Source organism: Neomonachus schauinslandi, chromosome 13 (assembly GCF_002201575.2).
Source record: "Neomonachus schauinslandi chromosome 13, ASM220157v2, whole genome shotgun sequence".
NCBI classification, from domain to species: domain Eukaryota; kingdom Metazoa; phylum Chordata; class Mammalia; order Carnivora; family Phocidae; genus Neomonachus; species Neomonachus schauinslandi.
The window spans coordinates 81,905,266-81,932,045 of NC_058415.1; the positions used below are offsets into that span (position 1 = coordinate 81,905,266).

Consider the following 26,780-nt stretch of genomic DNA (forward strand, 5'->3'; position numbering starts at 1 on the left):
TTAGCGCTGCTTTATTCCAGTGATGTCTATGTTCAGCCCACCTCATCCCCTTGTTCCGCAGAAGCCCACCCACCTTCTTGACATTTTGAAGGCTTGCTACAGTCATACCAGGCCTTAAATAACATTTCCAGTACTTTTTTCTATTTTGAAAACTAGACATTTTGCCAGGTTATCAGGGAAATATTTTTTCCACAAAGCTATGAAAGATGTAGGTATTATTATAAATGGGTAACATCTGTAAATAGAAGTAAAGTGAGGGGTTGTGTAGTATTTTAAGTATTACCATAAACATTACAAAGTACTTTGAACATTACTGTTAAACCTTAGAATATTTAAGGTTCTGCTGTAACTGGCCGTGTTTGTAACAACGAGGAAGAAGAAAATAGCTAAGGAGGTGAAATGGTTTGAGGAAGATGAAGCCTGTACTTGTGAAGCAGCCTCTTGCTACTCAGTCAGATATGGTCCTACAAGCCTGTTCTTGGCTCCCTCAGGCAGACTCAGGCTTTCTTGTTCTTGTATCTCCACTGATCTTTCTGCCTAATTCAAGGAAGTTGTGAATATGAGTTCTACCTAATTCATACTTACTATGTACTGATTGATTGTATGGGAAGCTTCTCGAGGATAGCAACACTATCTGACAAAGAATAGGCGTCGTTAATATCCCTTGGTTGAGTGAACGACTGTCATAAAAACAACTACCTGAGTTACTACGTATCACTGAAATTTCCTAGTTTTTAGATAGGAGTGGAAGGACAAATTAACATACTGAGAAAACTTCTGTATATGTTTTGTGATCCCCACCCCTTTCCCTATCTGTTACAGATGCCTGAAGAACAGGCATTCAGTGTTCTGGTCAAGATCATGTTTGACTATGGTCTCAGGGAACTTTTCAAGCAAAACTTTGAAGATTTACATTGCAAATTTTACCAGTTGGAGCGCCTCATGCAGGTAAAAAGAGAAACCAGCTTGCATTTGCCACTAAGAGTGCAGGACTTGGGAGAACCAGGTTGATGAACTGGTGCTAAGGACCAGTGGTGATTGCCTTAGCCATCCAGGGTTAAGGACTGGTTTGATGTTTTTCATTTCTCACTATGTGATGACGATGCCAAGATTAATAAGGTGTGAACCTGATGGGTGTGAGCTACGTTTTCACCCAAAAGATCAGATGACTTTGTAGGGGCCTTTAACACAGCAAACTAAGTCAAGAAATATCTGCCAAGGCTCTGAAGCTAACTGGTTAGGAATATCATAATAAAAGTGAAACAAACTTTTCCAAACATTTCATAAACTTGGAAAGAAAAACTATCATTCCAAATATTTGTCACCATCTTGGGGATTCCTCCTCTGAGCTAGTTTGTGGGCTGGAAAGGGGAGCCAAGTGTCAGATAATAAGTGTTCTTCTGAGCACATTGGAGGTTTGTAGGAAAGCACAAATATGTGACTTTTTTGGCCTATTCCTGGCAGATTTATGAGCCTCCCAAGTGGGAGTTGAACATCTGCGTATGTGCCCAAAACTAACTAGTTTGCCATTTCAGGAATACATCCCTGACCTGTACAACCACTTCCTGGATATAAGCCTTGAAGCGCACATGTATGCCTCCCAGTGGTTTCTTACACTTTTCACTGCAAAATTCCCTCTCTACATGGTCTTCCATATCATTGACCTGCTTTTATGTGAGGTATGTATCAGAGGCCATAGCACTTTGGCTTTTGTTTTCAGTATCTTCCTGTGTCAGCTCCATTAAAATAGAATTTCTTCTTAGTTAATTTTATTTTTGTGCTCAAAAATCCAGATTTAAGTAACTCTCCCTTGGGCTAAAGCTAACAATCAAGTTTTGTTAAAGGTGTTCTCTGCTGAAAAAACAATCAAACAACCTACTGTTACACATTTGTATTACTGTTAGGTCTGGCTGCATTTATTGAAGAAACCCAAAATAACAATGACTAAATAAAGTAGAGGTACATTTCTCTCTCATGTGAAAGAAGCCAGAACGTTGGCAGTTACCTGCCTTTCCTAGAGGGCCAGGGGACAGGGGAGGATGTGTCCCCTCTTTAAAAGAGACTTCCTGGAGGTTCTACCCAAATTTTCACTTATCTCTAATTGGCCTGACCACATCTAGCCACAAAGGAGAGTTTTTTAAAAGCTGGGTAGGAATTTGCTAACAATTAGAGGGTCTGTTACTAAAACAAAAATAAGATATCAGAATACATAACAGTCTTTGCCACAGCATAGTTTTGGGGTGCATGTGTTTAAGAAAAAAATAATTTCAAAAATAATACATATTTATTACAGAAACTGGAAAACACAAGCAAAAGGATTTTAAAATACTTTAATCCCACTCTCTAGAGAGTAACTCTTAACATTTTGGTATATATTCTTTCAGCCTTATTTTGTGTTTACTTATGTACATGTGTTACTTCTATACAGAATAACTTTTTTCATATGGAGTATTATGTAATAATGTAATTATGGCTCTGTAAGTATATATTTTATGCCTATGCTCTTCAATACCCTCTTTTCATTTCATATACTTGAACACTTATAGACACACATCTATACCATCCTTCTTCACGTTTAATTATGCCGTTTTCAAGGCATACAAAAATCCATTAAAGCATTTGTACCTTCTACCCAGCTTAAAACACTGTCAGAAACACTGATACCAAATACACTATTATTCTTACCTGCTGCCAAGTATCTCATTCTTTGGGGATTCCATAGTTTATGTAATCAACTGCTAGTCTCAGACCTTTAAGTTTTATAATTTCTCAGCATTATAAACAACCATTTGTTTTAAGTAGTTACCACCGGCCTGGTCATGCTAAGTAATTTAAATGAACTTTTCAACTAATTAGCTCAGAAAACCCTTGAGGGAGAGTATTAGTTATAGAAACCAACGTCCAGGAACTTAAAGAATTTAGCAGGTCTTCGTGCCTCCCCTTATCTTTCCTTTGCCCCTAGCACTCTCAGAATGGTTAGCTGATTTGATGAAAGGCAGATTGGAGGGAGCCCTGAGCAGGTTCTCTTGTGGGATGGAGGGTTCACAGACAGAGTGACTGCTGCTGTATTTGGAGTGGGGTAGCACAAGATAAAGGAAAAGGCCACCTGCGGTTATTTCCTGAAAGATCACAATTTTATGGGTCAGATGCTTTGGTTGGGAAGCATAGAATACTTTGGAAAAGCATTCTTTCTTGTTGATTGTGAGACTAGGGCTAAAAAAGTCCAGAAGAATGGGAGACTGGGTCTATTTTAAGCTGTTTTTCAGTAGCAGATCTGTAATTATTATTTTCCAAGATATTTTCAAGATATTCCATTTCTTTACTTAGTTTTTATACTTTCTTTAAAATTGTGGGGCATTCTGGGGACAGACAGCTGACTGGTCCAGATGTAATCACTGAAAATCTTCTTTTTGTGTTTTCTCTTTTAGGGAATAAGTGTGATTTTTAATGTCGCCCTTGGATTATTAAAGGTACACATTTATTTGTAAATTGAGTGACATCCCCTGTCCAGCGCTCGAAGTATGTTGGTCTTGATCTCCTAAGCAGCCACCGTGCGGTAGCCGTGGCCCTCACAGTGACTCAGGCACTGGCTAAGAAGTATCTTCTGGGGATTGTAAAGGTGCTGGTGTTTTAAAATGCTTCTTGTGCATCTTCATAGCAAAGAACTTTTCCTATACATGGTTGTGTTTTCTTTCTTTCTTCAAGACTTCTAAGGATGACTTGCTGTTGACAGACTTTGAAGGTGCCTTGAAGTTCTTCAGGGTTCAGCTTCCTAAGAGATACCGCTCAGAAGAAAATGCAAAAAAACTAATGGAATTAGCTTGCAGCATGAAGGTAAAATAATATTTGCATTAATTTAGATTCTTTTGTTTAGTTGATGTCTCATTATTCCTGATCAAACTATGAACATTTATAATACATTAATAATAATGATGTTTGTATTGTATATTTTTTTCCAGATATTTTCTTACATATTATATACCCTATGCATTAAATCTCATTGTTCAAATCCCAGCCTTTGGACTCTAGGGAAGGTATTCTTCTCATTTTGAAGACCCAGGAAACAAAAAGAGGCTGTAGTTCCTAGCGTCATACAGCTAAGCAGTGGCAGGACTCAGGTTTCATGATTCCCACTGTGTTCTTTAACTTTACATAGTTGTGGTTATGGTCAGAAATTCCCTCAAATGAAACTAATAATTAATGAGGGAAACTCATTTTTATCACTTTCAATGGTATTTATGATTTGTATAATTTTTTAAGGTAAAAAAAAAAAATGTGGCATCTCCTTGTATTCACTTTGTAATGTGAGTGGGAGAAACTTCGGTATCTGCTAACCAGAGCATGGACTTGGAATCAGAGAGATCTGAATTCAAAGTTACTTTACCTATTTAAGGCACAATTTCCTCATATGTAAAATAATAGTGGACCTCCGGTTCTGGTTATATGTCAGACTAAGCTAACTCAGGCTGCCCTTCTTTTTTTTTTTTTTTTTTAAGATTTTATTTATTTATTTGACAGAGAGAGAGAGAGAGCACAAGTGGGCAGAGTGGCAGGCAGAGGGAGAGGGAGAAGCAGGCTCTCCGATGAGCAGGGAGCCCGATGCGGGGTTTGGTCAGGACCCTGGGATCATGACCCGAGCCGAAGGCAGCCGCTTAACCGACCAGGCACCCCCAGGCTGCCCTTCTTTAAACACTTGGAGGTAGCAAATACCTGGATGAACTTGAAAGAAAAAAGAGAAATCCCAGGTACCTAAATCACAGTAGCTCAAAGCTAGTGTGTGTGAAGTGGTAAAACAACATCTCAGGGGAATATAGAAGGAACCTTAGGTGTAGGTATGAGGGTTTTAATGCTCACGAAGCCATATAATATGAAAATGGGCCTTCAGGAGGTAGCTGAACCTGGAATCTCTACGTAAAGTTAGGACCTTGGAATGCCTGCCCTCTTTGTGAAAGGGAGAAGGAAATACTAAAACTACCTACCTATTAAGCTTGAGAAACAATAGAAATCCTAATATAAATTAAATCAAGGATTTGAAAAAGAAATAGAGCCTCTAGTTAGTGAAATAATTATTAAAGTTATTGTTCAGCTTAAAATGTTACATACCTCACAAATACTCTGGATAAGATTTGATGATATTTTCCCATGTGCCAGGTACTGTGGTTAAGTGCTGTCATGTGTGAGGATTAACTACACTGTGTACAGTGCTTACCATGATGCCTGGTAATTAGTAAGCATTCAAGAAATGATGGCTCTTACCGTGGTTATTCCCTCTCTGGTTTTTCTTTTTTCTTTCTTTCTTTTTTTTTTTTAAGATTTTATTTATTTATTTGAGAAAGAGAGAGCACAAGCAGGGGAAGAGGGAGAGGCAGGCTCCCCGCCAAGCAAGGAGATCCTGGGATCATGACCTGAGCCAAAAGCCGACGCTTAACCAACTGAGCCACCCAGGCGCCCCCTGGTTTTTCAAGCAGATATCAAATGCACACTTTTTAGAAACATTTTCAGATGGTGGGTTTGTGCACAGAGCACAGAATCAGGTGAACTCTGAGGTTCTCTGAGTCATTCTTTCCACTTCAGCCTGGTTCACACAAGAGGAGGCCTCTTAGTTGCTGATTTCTTCCCTTCCAAAATCTCCTTTTTCAGTGTCCCATCTTAAGTTCCTGGAACTTGGCTGCTCAGGCCAAAACCCTTGCTTATTCTCCATACCTCTTTCTCTCTCACACCACATCTTGGTCCTCCATCCCAGCCCTGTTTTCACAGTACACCCTGAATCTGATTGGTTTGGCCCCTTCTCACTAACACCCTAGTGTAACCATCACTGTCACTTGTCTTCTGGAATGTTCCAGTGGACTCCATGTCTTCCCATTTCTGCAGTGGTTTTCTTTTTCTTTTTCTTTTTTTTTTAAGATTTATTAACTTGAGAGAGAGAGCGGTGGGGAGAGGCAGAGGGAGAGGGAGAGAAGCAGACTCCCCACTGAGCACGGAGCCCAGTGACCGTGCTGGGCTTGATCCCAGGACCCTGAGATCATGACCTAAGCTGAAACCAAGAGTCAGATGCTCAACGGACTGAGTCACCCAGGCGCCCCAATGGTTTTCTTTTTTAATTCCATCTCTCCCTTACTTAAAACTCTAATGGCTTCTTATCTCAGAATGAAACTCAAGAGTTTTTGCTTTGGCCTACAGGGTGCCATACCGTCTGACCTCTGACCATCTCTCTGATTTTACCTCCTCCTCCTTTTCCCCCTTACACCTTCCACTTCAGACAACCTGGCCTTCTTGCTGTTCTCAAACATGCTGAGCATGTTCACTCCTCAGGCCCCTTCACTGGCTGGTCTCTCCACCCATCGTGTTCTTCTCGATGTCCACGTGGTATCATGGTCACCTCATTGAGTCTTAAGCTCAGATATCATGCCATCAGAGAGGCCTTCTCTAATTACCTTGTCTAAAGTAGCTCCCTCAACACTTTACACCCTGATCTCTTTACCCTGTCTTATTTTCCTCCTATCACTTACTGTTACTTAACATTATCTTATATGTTTATTTGATTATTGTCTGCCTGCCCCCTCCCCAAACTAAGCCTGCAGCAGAGAGAACTTGATCTCATTTATTGTCAGATCCCCAGCATAAGAACAGGACTTGACATATAAAAATTAGTTGAATGAGTGAATTAAATGAATATGCTGCTGAGTTTCTACCAAGTGTTGTCTTATGAAGAGTTGGAGAGTTAACGTGGCTTTGGGGAAGACTTAAAATAGCTTCCAGCTGAAGGTTTTACCTTTTGGGTTTTCAGTAGCTTGAAACACTTTAATAATATATGGATCCTTTATTTCCATAGTCCAGGTTGGAGGTGTTTAATATTTTTTTTTTTTTTTTTTTGCCTGTGCTTTCAAGGAGTTAAGGTAGACAAGGCTGCACAGCACACATATTTTGTGCTTAGATACATAATTCCTTCTGGCCCTGGAGAACTCTGCATGGCTGGGGTACACTTTGGATAATTCCCCCTACTTGCATATGGTTTTGGGTGAGAAAGTAATTTTTCTTAAAATTGATTCACGGTGTGGAAAGCCTGCATATTGAAAAGGACATGAGAATGAAATTGTTCTGCTAAAAGGCGGGATGCAGTGTAGTTAGTGATGGTTACTTGTACTCTGGTAGGTATATTAATCCCAAAAATTATTAAGAGAAATATAGGCAGTAGTTGAGCCAGTTATTGGCAAAGAACCTCAGGCACAGTGATAATTTGCTAGCTCAAAAATAAGGAAACTCATCAGCAGGCTCAGTCATGAGCCCTGCATTATGTGGACTGCATCATGTGGGAGTGCCTCCGTCAGCAGGAAAGGACAAATGATCATCTGTGGGTTTGGAGCCCCCTCTAGACATGGAGAAGGGGATTCTTGCTTTATGAATGGCTTGGAAACTAGCTTTTGAACTTTCTGGTGTAGAATTTAGAAAAGAAACATTGGCTTTGTAACTCATTGAAATCCCATTCCATTATTTTTTAATTTCTTAAATATTGTGGCTTGGTTTTCTCAGTTGTCCTTCCTGACTAGGGTGGGAATTAGGAATACTTTGCCTCACATGCCAGTTGAGGAAACAGTTCCTACTTTTGTTGCTGTTGTGTTTTAACAGTTTGATGTTGTAATTTCCGGTATTTGTGTAGTTTTTATGGATATCTCCTTTCTTCCCTTCAGTTCCCTGTGAGGTATGCAGGGCAAGTCACGTGTGGCACCTGAGGCTTATAGAAGTTAAGTGACTTACCCACTGGACCTAGCTGGGCAGTGATGGGGGCCCTTGTGGAATTCAGGCCTTCTGACTCCACATTCCCAGAGCCTTCCACGCCATTGTGTGGCCTCTTAACTGCAGAATTGCAGTAGGAATTAAGTCAGGTGTGGCAATGTCTGAAATGGCCACCAGGCGGGGGTGTTGCTCAAAAAGGTCTGTATTCCTCTCTGCCTGTGTGTCTTCCTTTTCTCTATAAATCTTTCTGTGTCAATCTTTACTTGCCTCTTTCTTAATTTCTCTCTTTTCAGTCCTTTTACTTCTCCCCTTCTCGCTCTTGCTCCTTACTTTTATTGTGGAACTGAAATATTTTGTTTACTTTTTAAAGAGTCTTAGATCCTCTGCTCTTAATCTCAAATTTAACAGCATACATCAGAATTCATTGAGCTGTCCATTGAGTTGCTCTCCCTTTATGGGTCATTGTCTTGAGATAGAAAGATCGTTTCCACTTCTGATAGAAGATCTAAAAGGAATTTCACCTTTTTTTTTTTAAAGATTTTCTTTTTAAGTAATCTCTACAGCCAACGTGGGGCTCAAACCCACAACCCCACGATCAGAAGTCCCATGCTCCACCAAATGAACCCGCCAGGCACCCCAGGAATTTCACTTTAAATAGATTGTTCCAGGAGATCATCAGTGGTCCTAGGAGCTCCATAACTCTTTCATACTCATAACTGGGCTATGCATTGTATTTAAAGGGAGAAAATGGGGAAAAATTAATTCGTAGGTCTTAAGTTTTTTTGATTCAAGAAATATGAGAGCAACTGATTTTTTGAGATGTTTGAGAGAAGTCAGATATGTAAGGCTAGTTCAGAAGAAGTAGGAGCCATAACAGAGATTGCCGGTGGGTTTCTTAGAACAAACCTGAGTTTGAAAACTTGACCCTTTCGCTCTGGAATCCTATCTGAGGTGAAATGGATCTTCTGAACCATTGATTGCATCATTGGGATGTGTTATTTCAAACTTAAAGTGAATGTGCAAGACTTCAGACTACCTATAGAAAAAGATACTACAGAAACCAAATAGCAGTGTCTCCAAACTAATGTAATCCTAACCATTTGGTCTTTGGAGAAACAGAAAACCCTGGCATTTGGAAATATTTGCCTTTGGGGGATATTTTTATTCAGGAGCTAAAAGTAGTATTAATTTGAACTTCATTCTCTGCTCAGATCATTTGTATATTAGTGTATGTTAGGATTTTAAGCTCTATGATTGCAGTGCCTTCATCACTGTTGCTTCTTAATGTGTTCACAGAATCTTGCGTAGTGTCTGCACATAGTGACTCAGTCCTTACAGTGATCATATGAGGTCATTTTACAGATGCATATACTGAAGCTTAGAGAATTGAAGAAAACTCTCGAAAGGTGTAAAGTTAAGAAGTGATGGAGCTGGGGTTAAATCCCAGGAATTTCAGACTCTAAAGTCAGTGCTTACCATCAGTGTGCCATCCTGGAAAGGGGGGATTGAATGAATGGGACAGGGGCTCCTTGTATTTTTGGTGATGTTTGTCTTGTAATGGCGGGTAAGCTCAGTCTCTGTCAGTTTAGCTCAGTTGTAGCAAAGTTTAGCTAAGTTCAGTTTTCCTTATGACTAGATCAGGCTATAGTTTTACCTCTGTGCTTGTTTTCTACCTTTTAGATTGAATTTCATGAAACTTCTGAGTGAGAGCTCGTTTTCTCTGTAGTGAACTCTAATTTTGCTGGTTGTCACAAGGGGAGCAGTGCCCACTACCTTCTTATTTTATTTTAATAAGCTGGTCTCTCTTGGTTCTTATCTGTGTTTGGGTTCTCTGCTACTAATTTGCTACTTGCATTTTAGAAAAATACTCAGATGGTAGAACCAGAATGCCTAATTCTATTAAGTGATCTTTGAGGGAGTTTGAGCCTGAACTATTTGAACAAATTAAATAAAAGGGCTCAGAAATTAAATAGGATGTTGATTTGTTTCAAGTGGTTATGAGTGCAGGCCTTGGAGTCCCACGGACCTTGGCTGTCATCCTGGCTCTGCCTCTGCTCTGTGACCCAAGGTAGGTTAACACGGCAGGGTTGTAGAGAGAGAAGTCAGATGATGCCTTTAAAATAGCCGATGTTCTACTGATGACCATTATTATCATCATCATCCATGCTCATTTGGCCTGCCCTGTTTGACCTCCTCTGCTCAGACATCTACTTTCCTTAAGTCCATTCACAGCAACAAACATTTGTAGATTTTCTTACGTGCCAAGAACTGTGCTCAGTGTTGAACATACTACAGAGATGGATGAGAAACAATTACCCCAGATTTGTGTTCTTGTGCTGCTCTTGCCACCTAATGGACTGGGTCCTTGGCTTTTGACATGTCACTTTATCTATGTCTCAATTCCCCATCAGTAAAGTGAGGTGATCTCAGTTGTTTGGGGGATTAAATAAAATAGTAGGTGTAGAGGTATCTTATTATCTTGAAAGTCCTATGTAAATCTCAGGTTTTTAAATCAGTAACTAAAAAGTGAAGTCCCTGCCATTAGCATTCTAGAAAAGGAAGATGGATTTGTGTCAGATTTCTTTATTTAGCAGTGAGGACTTTGGGTTCAAGATCTCCTCAGTGTACCAGACATCTTCATACCCACCCACTCACCTGCACAGTATACTTCACCCTTGCCATGTAGAGCTACTAATAACATTCAACCTCGCGCCTTTCCTGGACTACCTGTGACTCTAGCCCAGTGGGGATTCCCACCTGCAACAGGTTCTTAAGCCAGACTTGTAAATCAGCTCCCATTTCCTCTCCACAGCCTATTTCCTGCTCTCCTGTGTTAAATAGACTTATTTAAATGGCTCATTGCTTGCAGAACATGTTCAGAGGGTAACTCTGTCTCTGAGTCAGGACAAGAATGTAGATATTAATAATAACACATAATAACTACCCTTTTAATTAAAAAGACCTCATGTGCTAAGCTCTCTTCTGAGCTCTTGATATGTTTTATATCATGTGATCCTCCTAACAGTAGTCCTCATAGGACTGTTGGAATTTTCTCAGACGAGGAACCTGAGGCTGAGGTAAGGCAGCCTACCCTCAGTGACGGAGTGAGTCAGTGGCAGAACCAGAGCTCAGGCCTGGGTTTGCCCACCTACAAAGCCCAAGCTCTCCGTGACAGACTGTCCCACTTCCCCCCCAACCCATGTCAGTGGCCACTGTCTCACTTTATCAGATCAGGTACCAGCTCTCCTGGGACAGGTAGCACATGTTTTAAGAGAGAGCATTATCCAATTCCTGTGACAGAGAAAGAGGTGTTTGGGATTAAATACGTACTTCTACCAAAATATCAAACTGGCATGGTCCAAGTCTCCACCTTCTCTCTGATTCAGGATTTCTTAACTTGGGACTGTGGGTGGCCTCTGGGAGCTCATGAGTCCTCTAAAATGGTATGCAGAATGCTTTACTGCTGGTGTAGGGTTGAGGCAGAGTTGGCTTCTGTGCTCTTTTGTTTTTTTTTTAAGATTTTATTTATTTGAGACAGAGCGCAAGAGGGTGCAGGTGCACAAGGCAGGAGGAGGAGCAGAGGCAGAGGGAGAAGCAGACTCCCTGCTGAAGCAGGGAGCCCGACACGGGGCTCAATCCCAGGACCCCGGGATCAGGACCTGAGCCGAAGGCAGACGCTCAACCAGACTAAGCCACCCAGGTGCCCTGGCTTCTGTGCTCTTTTACAGGAACAGTGCTTTCATGGGAACCACGGCTTTCAGGAGACTTTCAAAATAGTACTGTCTCTAACAGTGTTAAGAAACAATATACTAATTGCAGTGGGACATAAAATTGGTTTTATCTAAATTACAAACATAGTCTTATCCCAGGAAATTATATTAGAGTTTTTCCCCCCTGAAAGTACATTCAAACAGAACAAATTTCAAAACTAAGCTTCTTTGAGGGCAAAAATATCTGTGTGTGTGGAGCTGTGGCTTTCCCAGCCTTCTGATAGGAGTCCACTAATAGTGGGTATGCTTCAGAGCTCTGCGGCTGAGTCCATAGCCGCCCTGCTTCCTAAATTCAATTAAAATGTTATTGGGATAAGTAAGAGATCAAATGAACCTTAGACTTTTAAGAGTGGGGCTTTGTTCATTGAGCATTTTCATGCTTGCGGTCTGTGAGGCATTAGGAATTTTATAGTAAATAAAAATCCCTACCTTTATGGAGCTTGCATATTGTGTTCTGTATACATCTTGGTATCACTAATGCCTCACAAGGAACACTGCTCAACTGTTGGATAAATAAATGTCCTGCTGCATCCTTATTAGGTTAAAAGGAAGGCCATTGGCTTTGATTTGTTCAGCATCTGATTATTGAGTCCCAATTATGTTCCAGGCATTGAGCTAGGTACAGGAGATATGGGGTAAGCAAAACAAGATGTGGCCTATTTCCCAGTGGGAAGACAAGACAATCAAGTAAGCACATAAATAATTGTGAACTTGGACAGGTGCCATGAAGGAATGGACTTGATGTTATGAGAATATATAATGAAGACCTGGCCTGATAGGGGGAAGAAGTTGCCGGGGAAGGGTACACTAAAGTGACGTTAGAGCTCAGATCTGAAAGGTGAATAGGAGTGAACCAAGTGCGGGGTTGTCCAGGCAGGGGACCAGGCTTGCACTGTATGTTCACTGTGGTTGCCATTTCTGTTCAGAAGATAGGTTGATGCAAAGAAGAAGGGGTCCTTTCTCATTACTTTAACAAGCATTTGTGGGCACTCTCTTTGTGCATGGGCAGGGGATGACGAGTGAGATAGTTCTGACCTGGGGAACGCACTGATAATGGGACAGACAGGCTGAGAGGTGCTGGTTTCTCTGGGGTGCAGCCTAATAAGGAGGCTGGAATTGTGGCTTTTGCAGCTGTACCTCTTGGTTCCCCATTTGGGTATCAGGCATCTGCCTTTTCATGGGGTCCATTCCTCAGAGGAAGCCTGAACTAGTTGGCTCTGGTATATAGCCGCCCATGCTCCGAAAGTGAGGATCAGGTGTGAACCCATTATAAGCTGTGTTGGTTTTATTTATCTTTTGTCTGTGGTGGGGGTGGGGTGAGGGGTAAGGGGGTAAGAGAGGGGGAGACCAAGAACAAGTGAGGATGAGAAATGGGAAAGCAAGCCAGAGCTGGTGAAGTCAGAACTCTGGACCAGTGAGGAAGGTGGTGGCGGTCTGTTTGTATCAGTCCTAAGGGGTGACCCCTGAGGACTGACTTAGAAGCACAGGTGGGGACCACTATCTAGAGAAGTGAGCAAGAAGAGCTCTGTCTTAGAGAAGTCTAGAATAATTAAGAGAATTATTTTTAAACAAGCATTTATTTTGTTTCTTTTTTAAAAGATTTATTTGAGAGAGAGAGAATAAGCAAAAGAGAGAACGTGAGCAGGGGAGGGGCAGAGGGAGAGGGAGAAGCAGACTCCCTACTGAGCAGGGAACCCTATGTGGGGCTCGATCCCAGGACCCTGGGATCATGACCTGAGCTGAAGGCAGATGCTTTAACCACCTGAGCCACCCAGGCGCCCCTATTTTGTTCAATTAATTATAAAAATAAATCGTACTCAAGGCACAAAATTTGGAGAATGTGGGAAGTACATAAAGAAATGCCTGTATCTTATCATGAAAATGTCAGAACCAAAATGAGATAGCATGAGTAAAGGATCTGGCATCTCTCAGGTACCCAGTGTATAATAATGCTGTTACAGTGCTGAGGCAGAGTCAACCCTTTGGCTCGGAGAATGAGGCATTTATCTTAAGGGATAAGGAAATGTAGAAGAAATTATTTTGTAATTAGCTTTTTATAATGTATGTTTATGGGGAAAAAATGTTAGCTCTTCCTTACTCCAGCATGAGAATGAGAAGTTAAAGAATCCTGCAGATTTATGAGAATGTTTTGTAGGATGTAGGGTCAACTCTTTTTTTTTTTTTTTTAATCAAGCACTGGGGGGCCTCCTAACCACTGTGCTCCCTTGTCAGTTATCCAGACTGGGCGCAGAGAACTCTGGGAGGGAGTGTTTGCTTGCCCACAGGCCTCATTTATTGTCTGTTCCTCTACTATTGATCTGTTTGGATTGTTTATAAATTTACTGATCACACCAGTGTTTTACTTAGGTGCTTTCTTTGTGAATCACTTATGTACACAAACATTTACCCCAGCATTGTCCTTCAACCACAGAGGATCTGGCTTTAAAGATGTCACTGTCCAGCTTGTGGCCTCACCCCAAGTGTTTAATGGGCATCTCTCTAAAGATGGCAGCCAGGTGCATAGGGTTATGTTCCTGGCTGCCTGCCCACAGGCAGTAGCCAGACTCCAGGAATAAGCTCTGATTGAGGCAGTAAACATCTGACAAGGGCAGTGTCCAGAAAGTCAGTGGGAGGAAACAGGCAGCTCCAGTGAGATGGAAAGGGAATCCTGGAACAAGAGACTAGAGATGCTGCACACTTGGGGCTGTCCTGTCCCCTTTCGAGGTCTCTGTTTCTTTGCCTGTAAGATAAGGAAGTTAGACTAGCACAGCTCTGAGATTCCTAATTACCCAGAGCTGGGGGGGCTGAAAGTCAGATTTGTGAGCCAGCCATGCCGTGCTGATTATGTTAAAGTCTTGGGAGGGAGTGAGTGTTGGCTTTATAATCAGTCGTTATATTGCACATACTGATTTTAGCACTTCTCTATTTCTTATATTTCAAAGTATTTAAAGGTGTAATTTAAAAAATACCAAAGGGAATGGGTTAGTGGTTTAGAGGAAGGAATCAAAAGAGTAAGAGTTGCATCTTGAAGGGATGCCTTTGGTTATGTTTAGATTGAAGGAAAAAAGAGGCTAGCCTGTAAGCGGGTGGGGGCGGGTTGGGGACTGTTTAGGTAGAAGGAGAGACAAGAGAATAAAGAGAGATGATTTCCTGGACGGGAGAAGGGTCCTTTGGTCATGTTAAAGAATGAAAGGCAGGAATTTTGAAGTCTAGTTGGGGGGAGTTAGGACCCACTGGATGGAGTGACAAAGAAACTACTAGTGACTTTTCAAGAGAGTACTTTCTATAGAGTAGTCAGAGCAAAAGGTTGATTTAGAGAGGTTAAAGAGGCCATGAAGCACTGGAAGTGGAATGTATACACCTGTGGTTTGCCATGGCTGGTAAGAAGCAGCTTGAGAGCAAGAGGACAGTAGTTGGGTGGGGCAGAAGAGCAGTTAAGTAGAATGGTCAGTGGAATGGTGTTTTTAAGGGTAGAGAGAATTGTGTCTATTTGATAGCAGCACAGAAGGAGCTAGTAGGGAGGGAAGGTGATCAGTGTAGGGTAGTGTGGTGAGTGCAGCTTGGACTTTGCATGGAGTTTAGCTGCCTGGGCTCCACTCCCATATCTGCCAGTCCTTAACTGAGTGACCTTGGTCAAATTACATAACCTCCTTAAGCCTCCAGTAAGTTGCCTATAAAATGAGGATGGTAATACCATATCTTGTCGAGGTATCCTGAGGTCACAGATTGAAAGCACCTTGCAGCAGTGCTGGTGTATGCAAAATAAAATGGTGGAGGAAGAGGGTGATGATTAGGGACAACAGGACTCAGAGCTCAGGTTGGAGGGGCTACACCACTTCCATAGTGACTGAAGATGCCCAGGTCAGCGCAGGCCCTGAGACAGCTACCACTTTCTGATACTTTTTAATTTGTGCTGTGGTTTATCCTACAGATTAGTCAGAAGAAGTTGAAAAAATATGAAAAAGAGTATCACACCATGAGGGAACAGCAGGCCCAACAAGAAGACCCTATCGAGCGATTTGAGGTTCGTTTGCTTATGGCCTGGGTCGATGTGAAGAGCTTTCATTTCAGCCTTTCATTTCCTGTAATCGTGCCTGTAACTGGCTTTGCTGAGTTCTTTTAAATTTAAATTCAGATCCACTGTTTCTAGGTTCAAGTTTCAGTTTGAATTTGCAAATGAGAAAGTAAGATCTATGGTGCTTTCGATTTTTTTTTTTTTTTTTTTTTTTAATTTATTTGAGACAGAGAGAATGAGAGAGAGAGAGCACATGAGAGGGGGGAGGTCAGAGGGAGAAGCAGGCTCCATGCTGAGCAGGGAGCCCGATGCGGGACTCGATCCAGGGACTCCAGGATCATGACCTGAGCCGAAGGCAGTCGCTTAACCAACTGAGCCACCCAGGCGCCCAGATCTATGGTGCTTTAAACCAGCTGCCTAGATTGTCACAGTTCAGTAGCCTTTCGTCATGGTTAATCAGAAGTAGCTGCTTGACAAGGTCACTGGGACCAGTTAAGTATTTCTCATCGGAGATAGAAAAGAAGAAATTGTTGCTTGCTAGCATTTTAGGACCAGCCACTCCTCCCATGATTTCCATAGGACTCAGAAATGAGTTTTGAGGGTTAACCCTGAGAAGTTGTCATTGCCATCTGATTTTTACATGTCTGTAACTAGTTTCTTTCTACCCTTCAGCGGGAGAACCGGCGTCTACAAGAAGCTAACATGAGGTTGGAACAGGAAAACGATGACTTAGCCCATGAGCTGGTGACCAGCAAGATTGCGCTGCGGAAGGACCTGGATAACGTGAGTCTGACGTGGCCAAAGGGATGGATTATTTTGAAACTCTCAGCTTCTCCCTTTATCAAGTCCAGTCCTTGAATTGTAGTGTCTCTTGTCCTAGTGTGTCAACCTGTGAAGTGTCCCTCTTGCAGAACCACTTGCTCGTGTCACTCTAGCTTCCCTCCTTTCCTTCAGGGGTTTTCCTGTAAGCCCTCCCTCCCACACTCTTCTCTTGTTACACAGGCCGTCCCTGAACTCCTTTTCCACCAGTGTTTGATGACAGGCTTTTTGACTAATTCTTATGTTGCGACAATTGACTGTAGCATTTAATCATTATCCTTTACTTACCTTCCCTAAGAAGAGATTCTGTTATCCTGCATATTAGGCGCTTGTTGAATAAGCATTGCTAATTGTCAGTGCTTCAGCAGCTTGTGGTTTCACCAGTAAGTTCAGTTGGCAGATGTTCTTTCTTTGTTTCTCCTAATCTTAAAAAGTTCAAGATGATGGCTTTCCTGGCAGGATATTTGTCCATTTTCTATACTACAAGCCTCCCTTTGAAAAAGTGTGGTCTTTCATTCATCGTTTAGGTCAGAAGTTGGCAAACTTTTTCTCTGAAGGGATGGATAGTAAATATTTTAGGCTTTGTGGGCCATATGGTCTCTGTTGCAACATCAAACTCTGCCATCGGCACAGAAGTAGCCGTAGACAATAAGTAAAGGAATGAGCGTGGCTGTGTTCCAATAAAACTTTATTTACGAGAATAGGTAGAGGCTGGATTTGGCACATGGACTGTAGTTTGCCAACATCTGACTCATATTTCCCTGTGAGGCTCCTAAGATTACTGTTCTGTTCATTGGTTTCCTAAGGTTCTAGAGAGAGGCTCTCTGTTAAGGGTTTACAGGGGACTTACATGATATGTTGAACCCCGTAAGATCTATGAACTACACAAGGTCCTTGACATCCACCAAATGTGTATGAAAATACTGTGTTCTGTATTTCTTTGAAAGTCTGTACTTCAATTAGATTCTCAAAGTGGCTCACACATCAGATGAAGAGAGAGCAAGATGGTGGTATCTACCAGTTTTTATTTTCTTTAGAAATAGAGTTGTAGAGTAAACAGTTTTGAGCAGACCTGCCTGTTTTTTTTTTAAGATTTATTTATTTATTTGAAAAAAAAAAAGATGTATTTATTTGAGATGGAGAGTGCGGGGGCGGGGGGGATTGGAGGAAGGGCAGAGGGAGAGGGAAGGAGAGCGACCCTGAGATTACAACCTGAGCCAAAACCAAGAGTTGGACGCTTAACCGACTGCACCACCCAGGCACTCCGAATAGACCTGTATTCTAATACCACTCCCCATTCAAGTAGAGCAAAAAGTGGGAAGGTGGAGTATCAGCTGCGTCCCATGGTACAGGGAGAGCGCCATGACTACAGTGAATGTGAAAAGCACCGCCAAACACAGCCAGCCCAGGCAGTGTTCCTTCCTCTTGCTTGTCAGCTACACATGGCTGCAGGTGACTGGGAAGGCTGCTTTTTCCAGTTTCGGGGAGGGGGGAGGCAGTTTCGAGGTCATTAACCCTCAGTAACCGGAACCTGGAGCCCTGACTGCTTCATGGTTTACCACAGTCTGGCCCTTAGGTTTGAGTCCCCACCTTCTGGTGCAGATTCCTGGCCTGCCCTGTTCTTTGTAGGAGCGCTGGAGGAATGGTCCCCTCCTTGTTGAGGCCTTTCTGCCCAGCGCGTGGAGGGAGGCGGCTGGTGCTGAGCAGCATCTACTGAAGCCAGGCCACAGCGCACACCTAAGGTGCCCCACAGCAGCTGGACATCATGCAGGAAGGAGGTGAAAAAGACAAAAGAAAATGGGTCCTGGATAGGAGCTTTGTGTTCAAAAAAATTGTATGAAGAGGCAACTTGAGCTAAGATCCTGGGCGGATTGTTTAGTTTGAGCTGCTGCATGGTCACCTGCCAGGCCCAGCCATCACACTGATGTTCCCCTGTTGAAGGTGGGCACAGACTTCTCGTGTTCTTGAAGTCTGCTCCTAAATGGTGTAAACCTTTTTTCAAGTTGTCTTATCCTGAGACGGTAAAGAGCTAGGTTCTTTAACATTCCTGATACCAGGAGTGAGAAATAGTCAGAATAATGTGAACTCCCATTTCCTGATGATCTGTGTGACCAGCACTGTGATAAGCACCTTGCTGACATCTAGTATCTCTTACCCTTGCCTCAGCCTCGTGAGGAGAGTTACATGAGCCCCACTGATAGATGAGAATTTTTGTAACAGTCGTGAAACTTGAGAGTCAGAGAGAGATGGAGGCGCCGTGGAGAAAGCAGAGCCAGGAATCTAACCCAGGCCCATCTGATTGGAATGCCCCAGACTTGTCTACGATGCCACGCTGTCTTCAAAATAAATATGGAACAAGAAGCTACGATTTGGTGTAATAACTACATCAAAAACATATATAGTGACACATAACAAGCAAATGTTTCCTAAGCACTTACCAAGTTCTAGGCATTGCTCTAAGTGCTTTTGTCCTCAAAACAACCCATGTTGTGTCAGGGATACACTATGATCCCCGTTTTACTGATGAGGAAACTGAGGCATAGTGTGACATTTCAGATTGAAACCCAAATGGCCTGACACCAGAGGTCACACTCCTAACTTGGCTCAAAGGAGCAGGGCTCCTACTGCCCTTAGGGCTCAGGAACTTCAAACTGGGGTTCCCTCCTCCAGCCGGCTACTACAGTGCTGAGAAGACAGACCTTCCCCACACTGGACGTGGAGTCCCTTGCCAAGTCTGTCTTCTCTTGTTCTTCAGAATCATCACTGAAAATCAGCTAGGTTCTGAAGTGAGGGGCATGGGGTCCTCTCACCCCCTTTTTTGGTTTGTTTTCAGCCTTCAGGGACTCAGGTTTTTGGGGGGTTTTTTTGAGAGAGCACATGAATAGGGGGAGGGACAGAGGGAGAGGGACAAGTAGACTCCCTGCTGCAGGGCTCGATCCCAGGACCCGGAGATGATGACCTGAGCCACCAAGCTGCCCCCTCAGTCAGGTTTTTGAAAGAAATTCATTATTTTTAGCTTTTCCCTTTTTGCGTCCCAGAGTAAAACTCTGGCGTATGCCTTACCAGGTTTCCAGAACACTCTTTGAATTTTCAGTTGATGTTTTATGTCACTTTTGTTACAGGAGAAATTGCTAGTTAGCCACGGAGTCCCCAGGTGAGCCGAGCCATGCTGTCTCCTGTATGAAACGGGAGTCCTGCCCAGACCTAACATTGCACAGGGCCAGCAGGACCATACCTGAGTCCCCTCTGGCACACTGTGATGTGATTACACTGAGTGTAATCAAAGTGAGGGAAACACTCAGGAGCCCACCTGCCAAGATTTACAGTCTGGCTACACTGCACGCTAGATCTGTGACCTTGAGCAGCTTGCAAACCTTTACTGAATGAATTACTTTGGCTTCTTTATAAAAAATCGATTGTATGGATGCTCTCCTCAATTCCATACCTGCTCCATTGATCTATATGTGTATCTTCATGCTAACACCATAGTCTTAATTACTGTAGCTTTACAATCTGAAAATCAGGTCATGGAGTCCTCTAACTTCATTGTTCTTTTTAAAAAATAGTTTGGCTGTTCTGTCATTTACATTTCCACATAAGCACTAGGATCAGTTTGTCAGCTTCTAGAAATAAAAGACTCTGGGGTTTTGAGTGGGGTGGCATTGAACCTATAAATCAGCTTGGGGAGAGTTATCATCTGAATAATAATTGGACTTTCCAACCCATGAATAGGTTATAATTTTCATTTATTTGTGTCTTTTTCAATTTCAGCATTGTTTTTTAGTTCTCAGTTAACAAAGCTTGCACATTTTTTAATTTATTGTAAAGGATCTTGTTTTCCTAACGGCGTTTTCAAATTGTTTATTGCTAGTCTCTAGAAAGAAAATTGATTACATGACCTTCTGTCCTATGACCCCGCTGAATTCACTTACAATTCTAGTAGCTTTTTTGTTTACTATTTAGGATTTTCCACGTACACGGTCATTTCATCTCTGAATAAAGACAGTTTACTTCCTTTCAAGTCTTTATGCCTTTTTCTTTTCCTTGCCTTCTTGCACCGACCAGATCTTCAGAACAATGTTGAATGGAAAGAGTGGGCATCATTGCTTTGTTCCAGGCATCACCTGGAGGGTTTTCATAGATCAGGTTGAGGAAGTTCTCCTTTCTTCCTCTTTGTTGAGTTTTTGTCATGAATGGGTGTTGAATTTTGTCAGATGCTCTTCCTGCATCTGTTGAGATGATTATTTGCTATTTCTCCTAATTCTGTGACTATGGTGATGTAATTTTCAGTGTAAACCAACTTTTGCATCCCTAGGAAACTTGGGGTTTCCTTTTTTTTTCCTTAAGATTTTTAATTAAACTTTTTGTGTTCAAGGGGAAGTATTTGTCTGGAGTTTCCATAATGTTTTGTCTTGTTTTGGTATCAGGGTAATGATGGCCTTCTAAAATGAACTGGGAAGTGTCCCCTCCTGTTTTCTTAAGGAATTTGTGTAGAATTATTCCTTGATTAAATCTTTGATTCCCTAGTAATGCCATGTGGGCCTGGACTTTTCTTAGGAAATTATTTAATTATGAATTCAGTTTATTTCCAGATAATGAAAATTTTCTAATTCTTGTGTCTATTTTTATAATTGTCTTTCCGATAACTTAATCATTTTAGTTGTCAAAGGTGTTGATAAAAGTCATTGTTATTTCCTTACTCTTTTAATGTTTATAAGATCTGTTGAGATGTCTTTCATTCCTGGTAAGAGTAATTTGTGTCTTTTCTCCTTTTTCCTTAATCTGACTAGGAATTTATCAGGTGTGTTGGTTTCTTCAAAACCCAGTTTTTGGTTTGATTTTATTCTCTCTTTGTTTTGTTTCATTGATTTCTGCTTTTCGTTATTTTTTCCTAACTTCATTTTTGATTTAATTTGCTCCTTTTCCTAGCTGATCTTTTTTTTTTTTTTTTAAGATGATGTATTTTAGAAGAGAAAGAGCGAGCACACACGCAGGGGGAGGGGCAGAAGGAGAGAGGGAGAATCTCAAGCAGACTCCCCACTGAGCGCAGAGTCTGGGCTAGACTCAGGACTCGATCCCATGATCCTGAGATCATTACCTAAACTGAAATTAAGAGTTCAACACTTAACCGACTGAGCCACCCAGGCATCCCTGCTCTTTTTCTAGCTAGTCTTTTTAGTTCTAGACCCTGTTTTTCTAAAATAAGCATTTAAAGTTATAAATCTCCCCGAAGCACTCTTTCAGCTGCATCCCACACATTCTGATATGTTTTTATTTTCATTCAGTTCTTACTATTTTTTCTTTGACCTGTGAATTGATTAGTAGTGTATTGTTTAATTTTCAACTATTAGGGATTTTTCCCAGAAATCAATCTTCCTCCTTCCCTCCCTTCCTTCCTTTTTCTTTTTTTTTTTTTAGATTTCATTTATCTATTTGAGAAAGCAAGAACAAGCAGAGGGGAGGGTCAGAGGGAGCAGGACCCAGGGCCCAATCCCAGGACCTCGAGATCACAACCTGAGCCAAAGCCTAACTGACTGAGCCATCCAGGCACTCCTCCCAGAAATTTTTCTATTGTTGATTTCTAATTTAATTCAGTTATGATCAGAGTACATATCCTTTCTGATTTTAATCTTTTTAAAATATATTTATGCTTATTTTAGGGCCTACCTTGTGGTCTGTTTGGGTGCATGTCCCACATGTCCATTTGCAAGTGGAAAATGTGTGTTTTGTTGTTGTGGGTGCAATGTTCTATAAATGTCAGTTTGGTCAAGTTGGTTGGGTTTTTTTTTTTTAAAGATTTTATTTCAGAGAGAGAGCATTAGATGGGGGAGGGTCAGAGGGAGAAGCAGACTCCCCGCTGAGCAGGGAGCTTGATGTGGAACTCAGTCCCAGGACCCTGGGATCATGACCTGAGCCAAAGGCAGATGCTTAACTGACTGAGCCACTCAGGCACCCGAGTATTATTGATTATTGAAATCTTCCATGAACATACTGGTTTTCCCTCTCTACTTGTTCTATCACTTACTGAGAGGACAGTGAGGAAGTCTCTGACTGTGCATTTATTTCACCTTTCAATTATGTTAGTTTTTGTTTCCTATAATTTGAACTTATACATTTCAGATTATTACACCTTCTCAATGGAGCAAGTCTTTTATTATGAAATGTCCCTAGTAATACTCTGCTCTGAAATCTACTTTGATATTAATAGTCACTCCAACTTTCATGGTATTGCCTGGTATACATCCTTTTCCATCCTTTGACCTTTAATATATCTGTGTCTTTATATTTAAAACTGTTTTTTGTAGCCAGAGTATAGTTGGGTCTTGCTTATTTTACTCAGTCTGATAATCTCCTTTTAATTGGAATGTTTAGACCAGTTACATTTAATGTAATTATATAGTAGATTTAAGTCTACCACCTTGTTTATTCTCTGTTGCATTTGCTTTTTCTTTCTTCTTTTCTGCCTCCTTTGGTTTGAAGATTTTTTTTTTTTTAAGATTTATTTATTTGTCAGAGAGAGAGCACAAGCAGGGGGTACAGCAGACAGAGGGAGAAGCAGGCTCCCCGCTGAGCAAGGAGCACGATGCGGGACTTGATCCCAGGACCCTGAGATCATGACCTGAGCCAAAGGCAGCTGCTTAACCAACTGAGCCACCCAGGCGTCCCTAAAGATTTTTTTTTTTTTAAGTCATCTCTACATCCAACATGGGGCTTGAAATCACAGCCCTGAGATCAAGAGTTTACACTCTTCTGACTGAGCCAGCCAGGCACCCCTCTGTCTTCTTTGGTTTAATTGGGTATTTTCATGTTTTTGGTTTATCTCCTCTATTGCCATATTAGCTATTCCAGAGCTCTCCTATCTCCAGGCCTCTGTCCCCCAGCTCCCAACCACCTCAGCATCCCTGGTCCCTTAACTCTGCCTCCTTGACCTTTTGAGACATGCTCTGTTTGGAACCCTTCGCCCTCCTTCTTGGTCCAGAATGTGCCTCTAGGTAGAAACCCAGGGTGATAGTGGGACTCATCTTGTCTTCTTTCTCCCAGGAACCACAGTTCTGCATGTATTGTTTTCAGTGTCTGAAAACAGTAGTTTCATACACTTTGTCCAGTTTTTTGTTTACAGTGGGAGGGTAAATCTGGTCCCTGTTAGTCCTTCATGACAAAAAGTGGAAGTCTGGATTTGTCTTTATTATCTCCAGATGCTCCCTCTTCATATGCTCGTGCAGGGAGAGTGCAGGGAGTGTGGTACCCTGAGGGGACGCTGGTTAGGCCAGTCCATAGCTTCTGTGCACCTCCCTTTCACACAGCGTTGAGAGTCATCAGCTCTTTGAGAGGTGGCACAAACACTGGGCTTAATGTCACGCCACCTGGTTGCAGATTATAGCTCTGCTATGTGCGTTGTGAGAACTTGAGGGGAACCAGGGTGGGTAGGGGAGACTTGACTTCAAAGACCCAGTTCATAACCTGGCTGTTTCACACTTCTCAGAATCACTACCATGGTAGTGGTGCTGAGTGACTGAGCGAACATTTGTGTGTGCTCCAGGCTACAGAGCACTGCTCAGAAAATGGTAATGGAGTCCAGGGGAGAGAGGAGAAAGGTAACAGGTTGCTCCACAGATTGAAGTAAAACCAATCTGTAACAGGACTTAGTTCTCCTTACTAGTTATTTTCTCTGTTGTTTGGTTTTCATTTCCTTTCACTGATAATTGGGTTTGAGCTAGAGAAGGAGCTGACAGGCCACAGCCTAGACAGGACAGGCCTTAACTCTAAGACCCCACTTAACTGCACACATGTGCAGCTTGCCGTAATTAATGGCCTTTTGAGGTTGTGTTATCAAGCCATTCTCAGTTCTCCATGTGAGGCCCTAGCCCTGCAGCTCCTGTTCCTCCCAAAGAAGATACTTCAGAGCAAGTGTGGTGTGGTAGAAAGTGCAGGGGCTCCGTGACACCTCTTCAGCTAGGTGACATCAGAAACGCCATTTAATTTCAGGGAATCCACCTCCATTCGTTGTTAAAAAGGGGGCTGTGTATAAGGAGCCAGCAAAGACCCTCTATATCTAATGCTGTGGGACTAGGAGCTTCTGTCCCATTTCTGTGGCTGCCCTCTGACACGCTCATCTTTGGTTATCCTTGGAATGTCCAGTGTCAGGGACTCCTGCGCCAGGCACAGGTGTATCATTTTCACTTAGACCCACAGATCTACCCACCAGACCTTTGCATGTTTTCAAAAAGAACTGGAGTGGAGGGGAGCATTTCAGATCACGGGTCAGCGAGTGCCAGGAAAGAGGCATCCTCCTTTATCAAGTGATGAGAATGAGATGTAGACCTTGTTTGAGGAAGCAGAGGAAATACTGAGAGTCTCAGGGAAGAAAACCAGGATTTATTATTACTATTAGTGATCATGACTGCTACCTTTTATTGAGTGTTTACCATCTGCTAGGTGCTGTGCTGTGCTGTGCTGAGCCATTCGTGTGCCTTATCCCTCAGATGACAAGCCCGAAGCTCAGAAAGATTCTCAGTGACTTGTCCAAGTGGCACATGGTCAGAGAACGATGGGGGTTGAGCCCAGGCTGTCTTATGCCAAAGGCTGAGCTCCTAACCACTGTCCCGCACAATGTCTGTGCAAAAGACTGCGCCAGGCACTTCTGCATCAGTCTAGTGTCTGTGTGACCTCTGGCATATCTTTCCCCTCTCTGGCTCACTTTCCCTGTCACGTTAAAAAGGGATTGTCCTGAGCAATTCAAATCCCATCCGGTTCTCAATTCTTGTTCTGTGATGGCATCTCTTACATGTTTCAGGCTGAAGAGAAGGCAGATGCACTCAATAAGGAGCTGCTTATGACCAAACAGAAGTTGATTGATGCTGAAGAAGAGAAAAGACGGCTGGAAGACGAGTCCGCTCAGGTAAGGGGAGCGCTGCCCCGCCACGTGCCTCCGTGTCTTGTCAGGGCCTGAGAGTCACGAGTCCAGCTGGCGGCTTCCTGTTGGCACTGGGGGACCACAGACAGCTGGCTTCGGTTTCTCTCCGAAGGCTTTTTCTATTTACTGTGTAAAGCATAATAGTTATTAATAATTAGAGCATAGGTGGAGACACTGGGGCAAAGCCCATCCTTCCTTGGGACAAGAGAAATTCCTGTGTGTCAGCAACTGAATGTAACCAGAAGAGAGTTAGCATTTCTGCAGAAGAAAAGCAGACATCTTAAAATGTCTGGCTCTTCCCCTACCTGTCCACTGGCACCCCCGCCCCCCCCCCAAAGAGCAGACTCTGGAAGGCCTGTCTTGAGCCAGCTCTCCACAATCACTTGGGGCCACAGGATGCTGCAGAGCCTGCAGGAAGCTCCTCTTGCCCCCATGGTTCTCCGTAATGGTGACACTCTCTGGTCTCTGGCAGGACTGCCTGAGGTGAGAGACGACAAGGCACTGTCTCTGTACGGAAGACACAGCAGTCCTCTGATGAGCTTTAATCTGTTGGGTCTGTGCTGTCTCCTCAGCTCAGGTTCACAAGCAGGGAGGAACCTTAGCCAAAGCTCCACTCCAAAATGGGGTTTGAGCTTTTGGGGAGTTTTGACTTTTCTCTCCCTTTCCTGGCATCAAGACCAGGTAGGTGAAGTACAGCCCTCCCAGAGTAGTCAGGTACTTTTTGGAAAGCCCAGAACGAGGCAGTTAGTGCCAGAGCTTTATATTTTCCTTAAAACATTCACTTTTCCTTTTTTTTTGTTTTTTTAATGTATATAGTTAAAAGAAATGTGTCGTCGGGAACTTGACAAAGCAGAATCTGAGATTAGAAAAAACAGTTCTATCATTGGTGACTACAAGCAGGTGAGTCTGAGCACCCTGTGAGTGGGCCATGTATTCTGGAAGCCCTGCTTGTCTGGCTAAATGCGTCCCCTCCACACCCGCCTGCCGCCTGCACCGACCGGTGACTTCACTGGGCAAGTGACCTCACTGTTCCTCAGCGCTGACACAGGAGAAATGACCACTGTCCCAGAGAACTGTCGTGAGGATTCCGCAAGATCAGGTCTGTAGAGAGCCAGGCATAGTGCCCAGCATTTATAAACAGGCATTTAAGAAATGAAAGCCACCCTGCCCTTGCGGCCTCGTGTTCACGTGTGGTCACATGCTGTGGAACCACTTCTCTCCCTGGCGGGTTGAGTTTTAAGAACATAACTAAACTGGTCCTGTTCTTTCCTAAACTCGGATCTCGTGCTGACTCGAGAGTCTGTCAAGTGTCTGTAAACCGTCGGCCGTTGAGTGTGGCGCTGATGGATTCCTCACACCCTGGGCCGGTGGATGTGGAGGTGGCACAGCCCATCCTCCTGCCCCGACCTCCTGCCCGTCTTCCTGCCCCGTCCTCCTGCCCCATCCTCCTGCCCGTCCTCCTGCCCCGTCCTCCTGCCCGACCTCCTGCCTGTCCTCCTGCCCCGTCCTCCTGCCCGTCCTCCTGCCC

General features: G+C 42.9%; 1 protein-coding gene across 4 annotated transcripts in view; it reads left to right on the forward strand.

The window, feature by feature from the left end:
- Nucleotides 1-26,780, forward strand: part of RABGAP1 (RAB GTPase activating protein 1) — a 155,411-nt gene that overhangs the window by 123,793 nt on the left and 4,838 nt on the right. For all 4 annotated transcript variants that reach the window (XM_021691691.1, XM_021691689.1, XM_021691692.2 and 1 more), the window contains exons 16-23: nt 823-948; nt 1,536-1,679; nt 3,429-3,470; nt 3,706-3,834; nt 15,436-15,528; nt 16,192-16,302; nt 25,133-25,237; nt 26,069-26,152. In XM_021691691.1, the coding sequence (XP_021547366.1) occupies nt 823-948; nt 1,536-1,679; nt 3,429-3,470; nt 3,706-3,834; nt 15,436-15,528; nt 16,192-16,302; nt 25,133-25,237; nt 26,069-26,152 (834 nt within the window). The remainder of the gene's footprint in view (nt 1-822; nt 949-1,535; nt 1,680-3,428; nt 3,471-3,705; nt 3,835-15,435; nt 15,529-16,191; nt 16,303-25,132; nt 25,238-26,068; nt 26,153-26,780) is intronic.